The 17708-nt window shown below is 41.5% G+C and overlaps 1 protein-coding gene across 10 annotated transcripts in view; it reads right to left on the reverse strand.

Annotated features, from left to right (window-relative positions):
• ARHGEF28 (Rho guanine nucleotide exchange factor 28) overlaps positions 1-17708 on the reverse strand; it is a 132810-nt gene that overhangs the window by 25926 nt on the left and 89176 nt on the right. For 9 of the 10 annotated variants that reach the window (XM_033163723.1, XM_033163728.1, XM_033163726.1 and 6 more), the window contains 13 exons: positions 17582-17704; positions 15883-16000; positions 14985-15239; positions 13411-13487; positions 12382-12560; positions 11569-11657; positions 10740-10922; positions 9786-9917; positions 8579-8664; positions 7975-8013; positions 7806-7853; positions 5075-5557; positions 3503-3803 (listed from right to left, as the gene is read on the reverse strand). In XM_033163723.1, coding sequence (XP_033019614.1) covers positions 3503-3803; positions 5075-5557; positions 7806-7853; positions 7975-8013; positions 8579-8664; positions 9786-9917; positions 10740-10922; positions 11569-11657; positions 12382-12560; positions 13411-13487; positions 14985-15239; positions 15883-16000; positions 17582-17704 — 2113 coding nt within the window. The remainder of the gene's footprint in view (positions 1-3502; positions 3804-5074; positions 5558-7805; positions 7854-7974; positions 8014-8578; positions 8665-9785; positions 9918-10739; positions 10923-11568; positions 11658-12381; positions 12561-13410; positions 13488-14984; positions 15240-15882; positions 16001-17581; positions 17705-17708) is intronic. The other variant, XM_033163727.1, reaches the window with a different exon arrangement.

Consider the following 17708-nt stretch of genomic DNA (forward strand, 5'->3'; position numbering starts at 1 on the left):
AGGGGAAATGAATAATTTCTATGTGCACCCACATGGCTATTCTATATAATGTGATCTTAACAAATGTACACGGTTTTAATACATTAAAATATAGGGTTACCTTTGTCTCTTCAGCCTAAAGGGCAATTAATGATTCCCCCCGAAATACTGACATCATCGAAACTGCAGTTGCAAATGCACTCGAAGCAGCTTTGTCACATTGTGCTGCTGCTGCTGTTGTTTTTTAAGTTAATAGTTCATACCACATCAATAAGTCATACATTTTGCAACACCTAATGGGCTGCTATGGTAAAGAGGCCAGAAAGCATTTAAAAAACCACAGTATGATCATTCAGCCCCTTTCCCTCCAGGAGAAACAAGATACTAGTTTAACTTTCTTTCTTAGTTCCTTTCTTTTTTAAATAATGTTTTAAAACTCTTTAGAAAATGGAAGGTTAAAATTGCACAGGAAATCCTCTATTTACATAAGCCAAGTCTATGCAGCTAACATGTCGTTCGGTACCATAATGATAAAAGCTGCTTCATCCACTGAGGCTAACCTGAATGACTAAAGGAAGGATTTTCAACGAGGATTAGCATGAAAAGCAGGATACACTACAAATTAACACCCTATAGAAATAGTTTTGCTGGCTGAAATATTCCCAGTGCATGTGACTATAATGTTTCTGCACATTGGGACTGAAATGACGTATGATTTAATTCATTTTGCCATCTGTCTTAAACAAACAGGGATGTTATTCCCCCAAGAGATGTTTCCCCCTGATTCATTTCCACTAAGAATCCTGCCATTGATGCTTTATTACAGCTGAACATGAAACATTGTATTCTGAGGTCTGAGACGTGGCAGAATAAATAATACAGAGATAGAAGAAGAAGAAGAGTTTGGATTTGATATCCCGCTTTTCACAACCCGAAGGAGTCTCAAAGCGGCTAACATTCTCCTTTCCCTTCCTCCCCCACAACAAACACTCTGTGAGGTGAGTGGGGCTGAGAGACTTCAGAGAAGTGTGACTAGCCCAAGGTCACCCAGCAGGTGCATGTGGAGGAGCGGAGACGCGAACCCGGTTCCCCAGATAACGAGTCTACTGCTCTTAACCACTACACCACTGCTCTATCTGTGCATGTGCAGCACGAACACCTGCTCTTCAGACAGCACATTTACCTGCAAATTTTAGTACTGTTCAATTAAATGCATAGACAGAAAGACATACTGCCAGGGACTGCATACAACAAAGTTGTCCTGTCAGTGCAAGGGATTCTCCCTGTGCAATGGGACCTTCTCCCTGTTCTCTCCGTATGTTCCCCAATCTGCTCTGGGTACCCCACAGAACAGATTATGGGGGTGCAAGGAGAGAAAAGGATGCTCCATTGTGTAGGCGGATATCTTGGTGTTAATGGGGACAACTTTGTTGGGTACAACTCCAGATGTTTTGAACTAAAATATCCATACGTCCCAGAAAGCATGGCAAATGGTCTGTGATGATGACAGCTGTGGTCCAAAATATCTGGAGAGTACGTGGGTTGAGGAAAGCTGCTTTAAGCTGCACCACATTGGCTGGAAAAGGTGCGATCATGTTAACATTAGCTGTGCAGCAATGCACAACTGACTTGTACAGTTTTGCTTTGCCACAGCAGCTACATGCCGCCCCAACCACAGAACTGCTGGCGTAACCACAATCCTATGGCTTGCAAAGTTTCTGGGCTGGGACTGGCACAACCTTGTCTTGCAAGTCCATTTCCCTGGTTTGAAAGTACATCCCAGAATCCTTTCCCCCCATTTCCTGTTGTTCTAGGGCAGCAGCACTGGTAGATACAAGATACAAGAAAAATGCAGCAGAGGATGCACTGCACAATCCCAGAAATGAAAAAGCATGTCACAGGATACTGGGAGATACGCTGCTATACATGGACTTAGTAGCATACATTTTTTAAAGGAAGTCTACAAGGAATTAGATGTCCCGTTTGAAAAGATACCTACATGGGGACAGAGCTCTCTTTCAGCCTAAATTGCCTTATTCAATTTTACGAAGCAAAATGTATGAATTCTGTATGAATTCTTCTGTTAAGGGTAGCCCTATTTAAATAGCTTCCATCTCCTTTCAGCACTGCAGACCTCAACTCAGCTTCAGAAAGCTGCACAACCAACACATGGAGAACTCCTTAGGCATTGCAACACTGTGTTTATGTAATTCTGAAAATCCAGTTTATACTACATAAATATTTCCATAAAGCATTTCTAAAACCCATACTTCACAACAAACTATCTCTATTAAGCTTTCAGTTCAAACACCATAGCAAGATGCTGAATACCAATAAATGTTAAAGTTGTTCATTTGGCAATCTAAAAGTACGAATTTCCATTATGTTTTTAAATATGCATGTGATTCATTTGCAGCCCAAGTCTTGGCTAAATATCTGGTTACTGCACTGAGCATTCAGCCAGACATGTCAATTGAATAGAACTTATCCTGTTTTCAAGGCACACTGATATAAGCTTTCGTTTCCTTCCTTTTTCTAATTATTCAAAGTGGTTGTTAATTTATCTGCACAAGAGGAGACAATGATTAGCCTAGCATGAATGTAATCTCCTTTCACTCATTTTCTGTCCTCCTCTTAAGTTGACTGACATGCCTTTTCAGCAAAGCGTGTAATATCTAGTATTCCACTTTGCAGTTGTGAGAACTTGCCCCAAGGCCCTTCGTAAAGTTTCTGTACCAAAAACAACAATTTGCCATGAAGTCAACAACTAATTTACTTTTCTTTAAGCACTCGATTAAGTACTCCACAATCACAATCCTAATTCTTCTTATGCATATCAAACAGTTCTCTCCCTTTTACCCACAAACAGCAACTAGATACCATACTTCTTAAATTTGATGGGAGTTTGAAGTTCATGTGAAACACTGCCCTACACACAGCTACAACCTCACACCTTCAAAGCAGCCTGCTATTAACTTACATTACTACACCACCACCACCACTCACCCTCTGGATCCAGGGGCCAAGCATTGCCCTACAAGGACCTTCAAGTACTGGTCCTTAGTATATTTCTCACTTTGGGTGAAAGGAGTCCTGAGTTCATGCTTCTCTCAGCAGCCATAATAGGCAGAAGCTCGATGTAAGTAGGTTAAGTAGGGAGTCTCGGGATTTTTCAATCTGCGCCAGACCACAGAACATTTGGAATACTGCTTTTTGTCTAATGTCGCTCACCAGATACAGTCGTACCTCATGTTACAAACGCTGCAGGTTGCGTTTGTCACAGGTTACGAACCTGGCGAACCCGGAAATACCGGAACGGATTACTTCCGGGTTCGGCAGTTCGCACATGCGCAGACGCGTCAAATGACGTCACACGCATGCGCAGAAGAGCCAAATCACGTTGCGCACATGCGCAGATGTGGCACTTCATGATACGGACTGCTCATGATGCGAACGGGGCTCCGGAACAGATCCCGTTTGCATCCAGAGGTACCACTGTATAGCTTATTAAATGATCACTTACAATTGTTACAAGCATCTGTGTGACCTGCGCTGAAGGAGAGAGGATGATGGCAGAGTCTACTGGATTTTGAGGGATCACCCGTGAATGCTTGCTGGGAAGAAATGTCCATGTTGATCTTGAGCTGGTTTTCAGGAGTCCTTGATAAATCTGAATTTGGCAGGTTCACGCCACGCACACTGTCCTGGTAAACTAGAGATGAGTTCGATCTGTTGAGGCGGTTTAATGACATCTGTACTATGGCTTCATTTATGAAGACTGAATTCTCACCACAAAAGCAGTCCGACTCTTTGTGCCCCATGATCTGTGCAAAGAAAATAAAAAGGGAAATCTAAGCAGCTCAAAGCATCCTATCCTCTGGTGATACATCCCTTTCTTACACCTTGGTATCATCAACTGGCTTCCCTCAAGAGCAAAGATTCAGAAGAAAAACCAGTCTTATTCATCTGCTTCCAGGAAGCGAATCAGAGAGAAGCAAAGTTTATGTTATGCCAGAGAAAATATAACCTATGCCCATGGGAAGCCAACTTCTGCATGTTTAGGATTGTTCTCTGGCTGCTCCCCATCAACCTCTCTTCTCTAAACAGTGAGGCCTGTCAGAATGGTACTAGTCATACTTGCATAGATGTAGGGATGTTGCAAAAAAACAAAACAAAACAAAAAACCTTGGCCTCGAATCAGTCATCTCAACCATTAGTACTTCCCCAATATCCTTTTTTGATTTCCTGTTTCAATATTTTATTTACAACATAAACTAGCCTTCACCAACCTGGTGCCCCCCCCAGATGTTTTGGATAACAATTTCCATCAGCCCCAGCCTGCATTTGGGTCTAAAAGTATCAGGACACCAGGTTGGTCTAGCCTGTCCTAAACAATATACAGTAAGCAGGGCAAATGGAGTAGTGGAGAGAATGAGCTGTGAGAGGAGAAGTCCCTGTTCACACCTCACCTCAGCCATGAACTCGCTAGGTTGGTTCGGAGGCACATGGCTCTCTCTCAGCCTCAGCATCCCCTCTGCAATGCAGGGGTAATGAAACTGTCCTCCCTCAGAGGGCTTTGGTGATGATCCCTTAGTTAATGTGTGCCAGGCAACTATGAAAATTGCTAGATAGCCCAAGTAATATTCTTCAGAGTGTTGGTGCTGACCTTTAAAGCCCTAAACGGCCTCGGCACAATATACATGAAGGAGCATCTCCACCCCCATCATTCAGCCTGAGGTCCAGCTCTGAGGGCCTTCTGGCATTTCCCTCACTGTGAGAAGTGAGGTTACAGGGAACCAGGCAGAGGGCCTTCTCAGTAGTGGCGCCTGCCCTGTGGAATGCCCTCCCATCAGATGTCAAAGAAATAAACAACTGTCTGACTTTTAGAAGACATCTGAGGGCAGCCCTGTTTAGGGAAGTTTTCAACGTTTGATGCTTTATTGTGTTTTTAAAATTCTGTTGGGAGTCGCCCAGAGTGGCTGGGGAAACCCAGCCAGATGGGTAGGGTATGAACTATTATTATTATTATTATTATTATTATTATTATTATTATTATTATTATTATTATTATATTTCTGGAGAAGATGCTGCATACCTCATTGTTCCCTGGGGAGATCACTGCAGGCAGACTGCTCTGGCGGCTGTGCTTCCAGTGGCGCAATATCTTCTGCTGCAGCCTGACGGTGTCCCTCTCCTTCCCCACCATCCTCTGGCTCTCCCGGAGCCTCTCCAGGTTCTGCTGGTAATCCTGCAGCTGGACGCCCAGCTCTCCCTGGTTTTTGCAAAGCAGCTCCTCTTGGTTCAGGCACTCTTTCTCCTTCTCCAGCAAGCAGGTCTCTCTCGCCTCGTGTTCTTGCTGCCGCTGCTCGCACTCACGGTGCCAGCGCTGCTGCTCTTGCTGGAACTGGTGCTGCAGCTTCTGGATATTTGCGAGTTCCTCTTTCGGTTTGAAGTTCCGGTGCTTTTCTTGCTCCGGGAGGGAGGTGCTACGGAAACTGGGACTCCAGCTGGACCTTTCTTGTTCCTGCAGGAGCAGCTTATGGATCTCAATGTGGCTGTCCTGGATGGTTACGGCTGCCTTTTCAACCAAAAAATAAACATAGCATCAATTTCCATTAGACTTGAGGTGCAAATGGAAGTGACATCATTTAAGCATTAATGCTAATGCTAGCTGCTTTTAAAAAAAACAAAAAAAAACCTTACTCCCAGTGGACAGATGCAATTAATGTCATGGGTTGGCTGAGTCAGGACACAGCTGGGGAGGGGGACCCAGAGAGCTTGGGAGGTCACTGCCTGATCCAGGGGCACTTGATACTGTCATTTCTGGGTAGGATCCAAATGGGGAGAGGGATTTCCTTCAACCTGTTCTCACACTCCATCAGTCACTGAGGCCCCACATCCCTCTGCGCAGCTCTCAGGGTCTGACTCTGAAGTTCCCACTGTGCCTGCTGCTCCACCCTCCCCAGACGCAGAGTCTATCCCTGTCTGTCCAAAGAAGGATGTTGTACTTGACCCCTCCACCTCTCGGGAGGCAGGGACACCTCTCCCATCACCCACATCCCACAGACATCAAGAGGCATGAACAGATGGTCCAGACTTCAAGCGAGTCAGGTTGCTTGCTAAGAATCAGAACTGCTTTCTGGCTAAAATTGTGCCCACCTCATTCCTTTACAACAGGGATGCACCGGGCATATCATTGTTGGATCAGCGCCTTCACCTGAGAAGCCATCTCACCTGCTATGTCATTGTGTATAGAGATGTGTATTGCTGGCTGTGCCTTTGATTTGCAAATGTACCGTACTAATTTGAACATTAAAGCTTGGAGAAAGAATCAGCCTCTGAGTTTGTGTGCCTCTTCCAAGGGGAGCCGGGACAATGATATAGCTATCAAATTGATATATGCCCTGCTAGCTCAGGTGTGGGAGGAAGGCAGTGGAATTTCCATATGCCTGACCTCCGGGCTGTGGTGTCACGGCTGCTTAACTGGAGAGGAGACGGAAGGGAAGGTGAGGTGTGGCAGGGAGGTCAGCACTGTGCAGGCACATCCACAGGGCCAAACTAGGTTCTGCCAGTGTGCACACACAGCACCAACCTCCCTATCACCTTGCGCACACACCCCATACATGGCAGTGATGCTGCTTCTGGTAGTGCACAGGTGTGTTGTGGTGCCCCCTCTTCACCAGACACTCCTGTGTGAGATGCGGAATTATGTAAGAGTAAAGACAGACACTGAGAAGTGTGGTGGAAGTGGTGACTTCAATTGGCTGGCATCCATCTGTCTCGAGGGACAATGGAGTGCACCTCCAGGGGCTGAAGTCAAACTGCTACATTGACAGCACCAACGTGAGCTCCCTGCGCTGCAAGCTTGGGCAGTGCATATGGAGGCCCCACACTGCCCAGATGACAAAGACTCCCCTCTCAGTCTTGCTGTTGTGGTCCACAGGAAAGCAGAGCGATATGTTCGGCTCCAGGTCGGCTGCAGGAGTTGCCGGAAGGAGGCGTACAAGTAACTTAAAATTAGTACCCAAGTTGAAATGAAACGAAAACCTCTTGACATTTTTTTTTTCTAGAAGGCTGGGTGCAGAGTGGAAGAGAGCCCTGTAGAAGCCTTGCATGGGTGGCAGAGAAGACTGCCGCCGATGTGAAGCATCTCTGGACCCAGAAAATCATCCCAATTTGCCTCACAGTTGGGCTGGCCCTGAGGACAGGGCTCTTGCACCTTTAATAGCTGTGTGGAAGAGGGAATTTCTGCAAGTGCAGCTCACTTTGCAAACTGCTCCTGCTGCAATTCTCTCTTCTGCACAACTCTTAAAAAATACAGGTGTCCTCTTGCATCTGGGCACACTACTTCCCACAGCAACACCAAAGCAGAAGCAAGGGGGGGGAAGCGGAATGGCAATGGGATGCCCTCTGCTCCAGCCAGCAGGACATCTGGCAGTAGCCCAGGCATGAGCTATACACTTTCCCCTGCCTGCTGCAACAAACAAGGGTAAGGTTAGCAGATTTTTTTTCAATGAATCCGGGGACACTTTTCAACTTCAATGGATTTTGTATGGGTACTGATTTATAAATCCAGGGACTGTCCCCGGGAAACGGGGATGTCTGGTAACCTTAAACAAGGGGCCATTGCACAGCTCTGTACCGCCATTTGCTGGGCCCTGCACAGCGAGGATGGGATCAGGCCCATACTTTCCAGGACCGGGATAAAATCCAGAGAAGGTGGTGTTATAAACAGACAGATTTCTGCCAAAATATTTGTTTCATTCTAATTCTTAAAAAAAAAAAGATAGCAGTTGTGGGCAACAAACACACAATTAAGTCAATACCTGGATGCTGTACAAGAGGCGGGTTAAATTCTGGATAGTCTGTACAATCTAAAGAAAGAAAAGAAATGTTTGTTGTTGTTGTTGCTGTTGTTGTTGTTGTTAATGTTTACAAAATACAGTAAGTTCAAGGCAAACAATACTAGTAGATTTTGTAATGAAAGCAACTCACCTCAGTTTGTGCAGCAGCAGTAAAATGCTTGCCTCCTTCCTACAATCATACAATGAGGTTAGCTTTTTTGTAGTAGACCTAGACTGCCACCTTCTGGTAAGTCTCTTACAATGTCTAAATACTTGCATTTTGTAAATGACAGGGGGTTGTGGGGTGGTTTTTTTTTTAAGCAATCGAGTGTGCTAGAAATGGTGTGCTACAAAATTAATCATGCATTCTTGATATGAAAGAAGTAGGTTTAAGGATTGTTTAAGGTGGTTGTTTATTTAAAATGCTCATGCGATGAAAGTGCTGTGGCAAGGAGAAGTAGGGGGTCCGGAGAAGGTTGCCATAGGGGTATATTATTGGGGACGGACGGACGGACTCAGGCCCTCCAGGCTGCTCTATCTGGCACTCAGGATTCCCCCAGGTCACAACATTCCCAAGCTGCCCCCTGCCACCTCCCATCAGCCCTGTTTCACACCCTCCGTGTATATAGTTGCCTGACTGAACTAACCTGGAACTGTGACAAGGCTTCTTGGCTGCCTTGACAGAGCATGGAAAGGAATGGGCAAATGTGGAAAAGAATAGCCTAATGTGACAGAACGTTCATCAAGTACCCTACCTGATCCAGCATGTGAGCTTCTGTGAAGCTGTTTGCATCATTAACATCTGAATCACAAGGCTCGCTCTCTCCCTTCAGTTCTGTATCTAATGATTAAACCATAAGGAAAAGACAGGAGCCAGATGTACAAAATTAAGTGTATCACGCACGTAACTATTCAGCATAAATTATTCCTAGCTTTCCCCCTGCACTTTTCTATCTTCCTCCTTTTTTGTCCCACTTCTCCAACTCATTTCCTTGAGTTCTACTATCCCAGTTGTGATACCTGCATTTTCAGCTTTTTGTCTCTCTGCACCATCTTCAAAAACCAATTGGTATTTTACATTTTAAAACCAAAATAGATAATAAATAGATAGGTGATAGGTGCAACTGAGGACTGAGCAAGCTCTTTTGGTTTTTTGGTTTTTAAAAAACAAGAACAAAAAAACCTGATATGGTAATTCTGTGCCAAGTATGCAAATTAAGAAAAGATACGCAAATCTATGTGTTTGTTTTTGCATAATTTCACTTTTGCTTTTCAAGGGTGGAGGACAGGGTCATGCAGACTACTGAGGCATCCATGCCTAATATTGGTTGTCCACATCATTTATCAAAGCGTGCTTATTCTTTGTATGTAGGATTGTAAAAACATTCGTGACTCATACAGCCCCACCCTCTATAAGCCATGGGAGCTTGTGCTTGAACCGGAGACTACCACATCAAGTGTTTAGAGGCCGAGCAGAAATTACCAGGACAGCTGCAGCCCACAATATAGTACTAGCCCCATCCTGTAAACTGTAACATTCATCAGAATATCTGTCCTTTAAAAAATAAAAGTTAATAGAAGGCATTAAAATAAATAGCCATGCACATTTTAAAGGGATAGTTTTAAATATCTAATATGAGCAATGTCTCTCAAGCAAACCAGAAAGTTGCATACTACACATCAGATTATTTAGTGAAATTGCAACACAGGACAAGTGAAAATACTTTAAAAGCGATATAAATTTGCCACTGATTTACAGGACAGTCCTGAAAATGTATTTCCACAAATGATTCCTCTGTGAAGAACACATTTGTTGGATGAACTGGCCCCAAGTAAGCATAAAGAATATGAAGCACTTTTCTTTGCTGATCCTGTTTTCGATTACATTTTGAAAAAGGATTAAATTAATAAGCATGGTAAATTTAGCATTGGGACAGTTATAAGGTATTAGTGCTTACTAACAATCAGTGAAATATTCACAGACTTCAGCTTCACCAAGATGTTCTGTCAAGCTCGATTCTTCAGTACTCTCTTCTGTTGAGAGGTCTGTTTCATTCATCTGTGATAATCTTACAGCCGCATGGAGGTTTTCCGCTGCAGAAAGAAAGAAAGTTTAGGCTCTCAGACAATAATTTAGGGTGCCCACCCCCAATTAATGCTGGTGAATGCATGTTTCCCTTATATCAATTATGAACTATTTCTTCTTCTCCAAGTGAAACAACTGAGTGACTATTGGAATCATTTAAAGTTATGTTTACATTGCACTCCTTAACCTTTATTGGCGTATCGACTTTCTAATGAGCAGTTTATAAGCATGATGGGGTGTTTTTTTTTAATCTGAAGTGAACAAACTGAGTAATTAATTAGAAAACTCACTGTAGAAATTTGATGATGTGACAGATTTAGCAAGAAGGCTGTTCTCCTGAACTTTTTACCTAAAACAGCTGGTGCTCTCCAGATGTTGTTGGACTACAACTCCCATCAGTCCAAGCCAGCATGGTGAATGGTTACGGATGTCAGGAATTGTAGTTTGGTAACATCTGGACGGCCACAGTTTAGCCAACCCTCTTTTAAAGCCTGGGTCTAGAATAGTGGAGATGCAGCAGGTCTTTCTCCCATACTTTCGAGAGGTGCTTATTATGAAAGGGTCATGAAGAGAGAGAGGTCATTTTTGCACTTTGATGCTGGCTCCCCAGGTTTGGAACTCTTTCCTATTAGACTGTCAGATTCACATAACTGGTACTTTGAGCCACAGCTTAATAGGGGCTGTTGTGCAATGTTTACCAACCAAACAGTAGTCATTGAACGTGGTGGTTTTACGAGAGACAAAACAAAAATGTGGAAAAGTGTGACAAGCAACAAAGGAGAGGACATACCCATAGGGAAAGAGTGGGATGCCCATGGACGAAGCCTTACCTTCCTTGAGAGCAGCTGCCAGGAGTGAGGCCACTTGAGGTGTTTCTCCGGAGTCAGGTTTTATGAGCAGGTGTGGTTCTACATGGACATCTTCAAAGCCACTCATGTCTCCAAGCTTTGCATAGATATTAAGCTTATCTTCTAAGTAGCTACAGATCTGTTGGTCCTGGTTACTCAAAATTACTGCCAAGATACAAATCCATGCATTAGGCCAACAACCACCACCGTTATTGCTTACTACTCTGTATGCTGAAATCACTATTGGGGGGGGGGACCCAATCTGGCTTCTGTAACATGAAACTGATTTCTGACTGTTCCATTTTTTTATCTACTTCAGCAAATTATCATCGTAACGTTGTTTTTTAACAGTTGCATCACGCTAGTGTGCTAAGCCCAGAACGCTAAAGAGACATGGTTGTTGCCGGAGTGGTTGTACAACATCTACATCAGAATACCTTCTCACAGAGCCACAGCCATTTCTCAGTGGTGCAACCTCACCTGGTTGTCATGTGGTACCTTACCATGAAAAAATGGCTCCCGTGTGGCGATAGGGGCTTGTGAAAGAGTCCTGTGAAGGTAGACTAAAGGGTCTTTGTTGTCAATTGCCTGCAAGCCAGAGGTTCCCCACTGCTGGAATGCTGAATGGTGCCCCACAATCATTGGCAGCTCCTATTGCTCAGAAGTCAAGGTGAACTGAGGGGTGGCGGCAGACACAGGTGTGAATGTCAGAGGCAGGCCTTGTGCTCAAGGTAGATGGGTCTTCTTTACATCAAGTTTTTTTTTTTTTTAAAGCTATTTTATTTCAAGAGAACTAGGGCAAATACCATACCTTGACATTTTTGAATTTTGGCTGCTCTAGCTTCAGATATTCTTCGGTCCTCATCAGATTCGCTCATTTTTCCTTCTTCCTCTGGACAACTGGGTGAAGGTAAATGAAGAAAATACAGCCAACTCTCTCTCTCTCTCTCTCTCTCTCTTTCCCTCTCAAGCAGTTCATGTATAAATAGAGATGTGTATGTGCAGACACACACGCAGCACAAGAAGCAAAACATACGCAGACAAATTCCCATTTTGCACTTAAGAGTATATGCAAAATCTCAATTTGTGTCATTCCACAATGGCTGTTCCTGGTCTTGACATGTTTAGAAGAATAACCTCAGAGAAAATGTATTGCACCAGATTATGATAAGGTGTGTGTTCTTTGTTGTATATTTTGTTGCTGTGAACCACCTTGTGTATAGTAATATAGAAGGCAATATATAAATTAAAAGTGAAGTGAAATTATGATATGTGACAACTGATTTATATTTTTTATAACGGAGCACAATATGAAGCAAATAAGCTCACAGGACAATCCTATGAATGTTTACATGGAAGCAGGTTTTACTGTATTCAATGGAATTTACTGGCTCTTAAGCATGCTCAGGATGGCAGCCTTAACAGCTATTATTTTCTATCACTAGTAACTACAGTTAATGATCTCCCATGCTACCTGTATATGTCTCCTTAAGAAAATCACGTCGATAAAAGAAAATCTGCCAAACCAAAATCAAATCTGAACCAGCATTTCTAGACATGATTTACACTCAAGTAAAGAAACAAATAAATGTAAAAAAGCAATGCAGAAAGGGTCCGCCTGTACCTTTCCACTGCCTCTTGAACCTGCCTCATCCAATGACTGCGTTCCTCTTTGGAGCTGGTATGAATTTCATACATCTCAGGCCCAGTAGACGAGGCACTAATCAGGAACATCCCTCTCTCCTCATTGGCTACTTCTCTGACAATAAGTTTCTGGAGAGCTATAACTGCAGGTTTCTGGTCCTACACAGAAGGAACCATGAAGTATTTATTATTACTATCATCATCATCATCATCATCATCATTACTACTACTACTACTACCACCAACTCTACAACAGCAGGTGCCAGGGCAGGTTACAAACATTTAAAATTAAGAATTTAAAACAGAATAAAGTCACAGGAACAGGGCAGGCCCTGAAAACACACATCAGGTGTCAAAGGCCACAGTAAAGGGGTATGTTGCCAGTAGAATGTCAGAGCAATTTTTAATCATGGAAACTTTGGGAGAATAATTATGTATGAAATGCACTGCAGGTCTTTGCAGATGCCAGTATCTATCAGCACTAGTATAACTCACTTTATTCGGGAAAGCGCGTGGTCTGTCATGTTACTGAATGTGCCTTGCATTTTCCTTTAATGTGGCCTATGTTGCAGAATTAAATCAATGAATGTCTCTTGCATACTAAAAACTCTGTTTTATTACTGAATGGATAATAACGACCATGTTCCAAGACTTCTGGGTGAGATACTTAGGGTACCCTTTATTTAAATGCATTGGGCTTTAAAATGCATAACTTTGGCTGGATCATGCCCAGTGTTTATTATGTTCACATATTATAAATAAAGTATTTAACCCTTGTGTACAAAAAGTAATTATTCACAGCATACTTGGGATTTTGTTAAACTACACAGCAGCATATAAATGTCTGAAATAAATAAACCTTGATAAAAGATTTTATGATTATACCCTATACCAAAAAGAAACCCAGATACAACTAACATGCAGAACCAAAAGAAGAAGTCCGGATATAGGTATTGCTACACAATACAATACAAAAGTGCAATTAACATTTTTAGATAATCATACTTACAACAGCTGCAAAAATATATTTTTGATCTTTTTCTTGTAAAAACAACATCACATCATTTAGAAGGAGGGCTAATATATCTTTCAAAAAGGAAAGGAAATAAGTATCACAAATTAATTTCTTACTTCATCATAACAAATAAAAAATGGAAGCAAACACAATTAAAATACATAAATAAAAATGTCTGAAAGGTACCTACATCTAAATCACTAAGATTAAATTAAAATTCTAAAAATGCCTTTAAAACATTTCTTCTTTTATCTTGGGAAATGAATAGAATGTTTGCCTTACAATTAATTTTCCAGCACTAGGCTCAAGATAAAACAATATTTACCAAGGTCTTCACCATTCAAGGAAATTCTCCCCTGCCCCACTCCCCCAAGACCTTGGCAGAAACTTTACTTTAAATAAGTGAATTGTATATGAATGGTTTGGGACCAGATTGCTTAAAACAAGGCTGAGAAGAAGGTAAACCATTATCTATTAGAAGATTGCTAGGAGATTTGTAGTAGATTACCTATAGTAGAAGGGTTTCTGATTCAATTGTCCAACAGCAGCAACAAATAAATAGCCTTCTCTCCCCACCCTGCAAATAGCTTGGGAGTACATTTGTGTGGAAATAATTTGTGAGCTTGGCTCAAGTACTGATCACATATTTCTAGGCTGCACATACAGTAGGCTCAGAAACATCCAGTTAATACTTTTATGTACTTCTGCCTTGTCTTTGCCACTGTTAGACCTGGCTCAGGTCCACCAGGCACACACCTGGTGAACCTCAACCCAAATATCCCACTGGACTGAAGTCTGGCCACCTTTACTAGGACTGCCTGCCCTGAAATCAATCTCAGAGTGCCTTGATCTCTGGCCCACCACTAAGAACCATGAGGTTAGTGGGCACCATGGACAGGGGCTTTTCACCGATGGCCCCACAACTCTGGAATTCCCTTTGCACGAATTCCAAAGGAAATGCCTGCTTATTGGTGGCTTTTAAGTGGATTTAATACACACACACACACACACCACTTTCCATTAATGGCTTTGTTTGACTTCATTTTTTATAATGTTATATTGTTTGACATATTGTATTTATTAACTGCTGTGAGCTGCTTTGTGAAGATATTACCCTAAAATACAGGATATAAATATGTGAAAAAATAAATACATTTAAACCCACAGTTTTGGGGAGATTTAAAGCTCTTCAAAACTGTGATTTAAGAATCACATTAGGAAAGCAGGCCACTGATGTCAAATATGTTACACCAGAATTACTTTGGTTCTCATTCCTTACTTTTGTGGAAAGGGATAAATGATTGAACAATTTTAATTTGGGGGGGGGGTTAATGTAAGAAAATGGTGTGAATATCTGTTTAATACAATGTTTCAAATCTGTAAAGGCAAACCAGAAGACTGTGTTCTCTTTTCCACCATGTATATCTATCAGTGCCTAAATATGAGACACCTTTTCCTGCAGAATACTTTTTTATGCCATCGTGTCAGAAACCCATGTCTAGAAGCCAAAGAGAAGTAACAATACACAATTCTTCAAAAGCATGCAAGGAACTTAAAACTGCAAGGACCTTTGAAGCGTCCCGTAGCCGTTTTCCAATAGACTAAACCTTCATGCAGAAGTGTCCTCTCTTTCTTGATCAGATCCTGCTTCCTGAAAACATGGCCATTTTTCAACTTGGTATATGTTTTGTTTTCAATCTTACTGAGAATCTCCATCAATTTCTGTTTTTTCTCATATTCATTGACTTGCAAATCAACTGCTGCAATCATATCCTTGATTAGGCAAAGGGCTTTACATAAGTCTAGGTGTTCTTCAGTTCCTTCTACAGAAAAGCAAACAAACAAACAAACAAACATATAAATAAATAAATAAATAAATAAATAAATAAATAAATAAAAATATACACACACACACTCTGTGTAAGCAAACAAGCGAAGCCATTTCTCCTTAAATAACTGGAGTGGATTTTCACAAGAGATGCCCAAGCACATGTTTTTCAATTTATTTCTGTACATAGTTCACGGCCTATGAATTCCTCCCTTAAAAATTCTAATTGAATACGTGGTTCTGAGGCTTTTTGTGTATGTGGTTTGAAAGCACCTATAATGATAATAACTGTTCCAGTATTAATATCTACATTCATTTTCCATGCAATATATGCTTGCTTTCTATCACTGAAAATATGGCTATTGCCCTTCTGGGTCCCAGTAATAATCAATGTGAGGCCAGTCCAGTCCTTGCCACTGCTTTCATTCAAGAAAGGACGCCTTGACTAAATGGGTTCCTATGAAAAGCAAATGGAAGGGAGACGTGAAATTCTGATCCACCTGTTATTTACTTTAGGTGGATATTTTCCTGTTCACAGTGTGAGAGACTAGGGGAAAAATATTTGGTGGCCCTAATGTTATTCAACAGAGCAAACCTTGAGAATTTCTGATGGCATATGAATTCAAATTATGGCTTACCTTTGGAATACTGCAATATTCTCTCCACCAGAACTGGGTACTTTGTGATTCTTTGAGTAACAAGCAGAATGCATTCTGGGATTCCTCTACGTCGAGCCAAAAGATTACTGTTCCGTAGCTTTAAAAACAGATAGAATTTTTAAATACAACCCTTGTTTGATGTATTTTTATACGCAGGTTATGTTTAGCCTATGTTTAACAGGGTCCTCATTCTCTGATTTAATCCAATGAAAATTCATATTATTCTCTTTATCTAGCTACAGTATTTGTATGGTGCAGTCAATAAGATAACTAACTCTATAACTGAATTGCTCTGAAGGATATGATAATTTCCCCAAGTCAGTGAATCATTAGAGTCACCTATAGCAGCCATCCCTAACCTGTTGCTTCCCATCTGGCATTGTAATAAAACACCCATCATCCTTGACCATAGGCCATGCTGGCCGAGGCAGATGGGCGTGGAGTCCAACAACATCTGGGGGGGAAAGATGCTTTCTGGAATGCAACTATAACACTTATGTAAATAAGCATTCCTACCTGTTACACTTTTTTTTTCTTTTTTACATTATGAATCTCTCCTGTCAGATTAAGGTAGTTTTTACTTATCTTACTTTTAGGGTTTGCATCATCAACCTGGTCAACAGAAAACAAGGTCTTCAACGGATTAACTAGTGTGAATTATTACTTTAGTTTGAAAGGTTATTGTGGTGGTTCTGGAATAAAAAGAATCCAAACGAAAGAAGACCAGCACTAGCGGCTGGAACACCGGGGATGCTGAAGATAACAACTAACCATCATTGGTGGTCCTCAGCATATTTCTTTTGCTCCCTCCGAGCCTAGTGGGAAGACCTAGCTCTGAAGATCTCAGAACTATATTCAAGCTAGGCTTCTGTGGGTTAGGTTAGCTTCCTTGCTTTATGTTACTAATCTTGATTTGTATAGATTATTTATTGTAATATTAAATATTTTGACTTTGTTGTATTTGAATTTGTTGTTAGGTTTTCTAACAAACTACGGTATGTGGGGGGTTTTTTGGGGGGGGTTCCCCCAAATCAGATACTGTATTTTGATAGTAAGTTGAAATTCATTGTAAGCTTTACTAAATTGACTTTACACTCAGTTTGTTAAATTTTTACATTATATTTGTTAAAGCCTCAATTACAGCTATGGGTCTGTTTTCAGAATGTAATTTATCCCAACAACATAAATGACCTATGCCGATTAATTTTGTGCCTGCACAATGTAATATATTCAGTTCTTTAAAAGAAACCTCTGTTAAGGAAAATTTTATTATATAATAATAAATTAATAATAATAATTTGCATAGCACTTTCAAGTGTTCAAAGTGCTTCACATACATGATCCAGTTTTGATCCTTACAGTATCCCCATGATCATTATCTTTCATCGTACAGATTGCGGAGGGGGAGATTGAGGATGAAAGAGAATGGCTTGCTTAGGGCTACTAGTGAATTCAAGGCACACAAAATTCTAACCAGCGACTTCCCGATTTGCAGCTCAGACTCGAGCCTCTGTGCTACGCCAGCTTTGTTCAGGCATGTTACTATTAAGGATTGATTAATTCCAGCATTTTTTTCTACAGAAGTAGCTGAGATTCCTGGATTGCAGGGGGTTGGACTAAACGACCCTTTCAACTCTACAGCTATATGATTCTAACTCACCTGCTATTGCCAACTTACTTTGATGAAGTTCTGAAACTTTTTATTTTGTTGCAGTTCTTTGAAAAGACTCACTGCTTCTTTCTGATGACTACAAAATTCCCCGTATATCATCTTCATTTTGTTTGCATTCTCTTCTGAAAACTGA

This window comes from Lacerta agilis, chromosome 11 (assembly GCF_009819535.1).
Source record: "Lacerta agilis isolate rLacAgi1 chromosome 11, rLacAgi1.pri, whole genome shotgun sequence".
Classification (NCBI taxonomy): Eukaryota; Metazoa; Chordata; class Lepidosauria; order Squamata; family Lacertidae; genus Lacerta; species Lacerta agilis.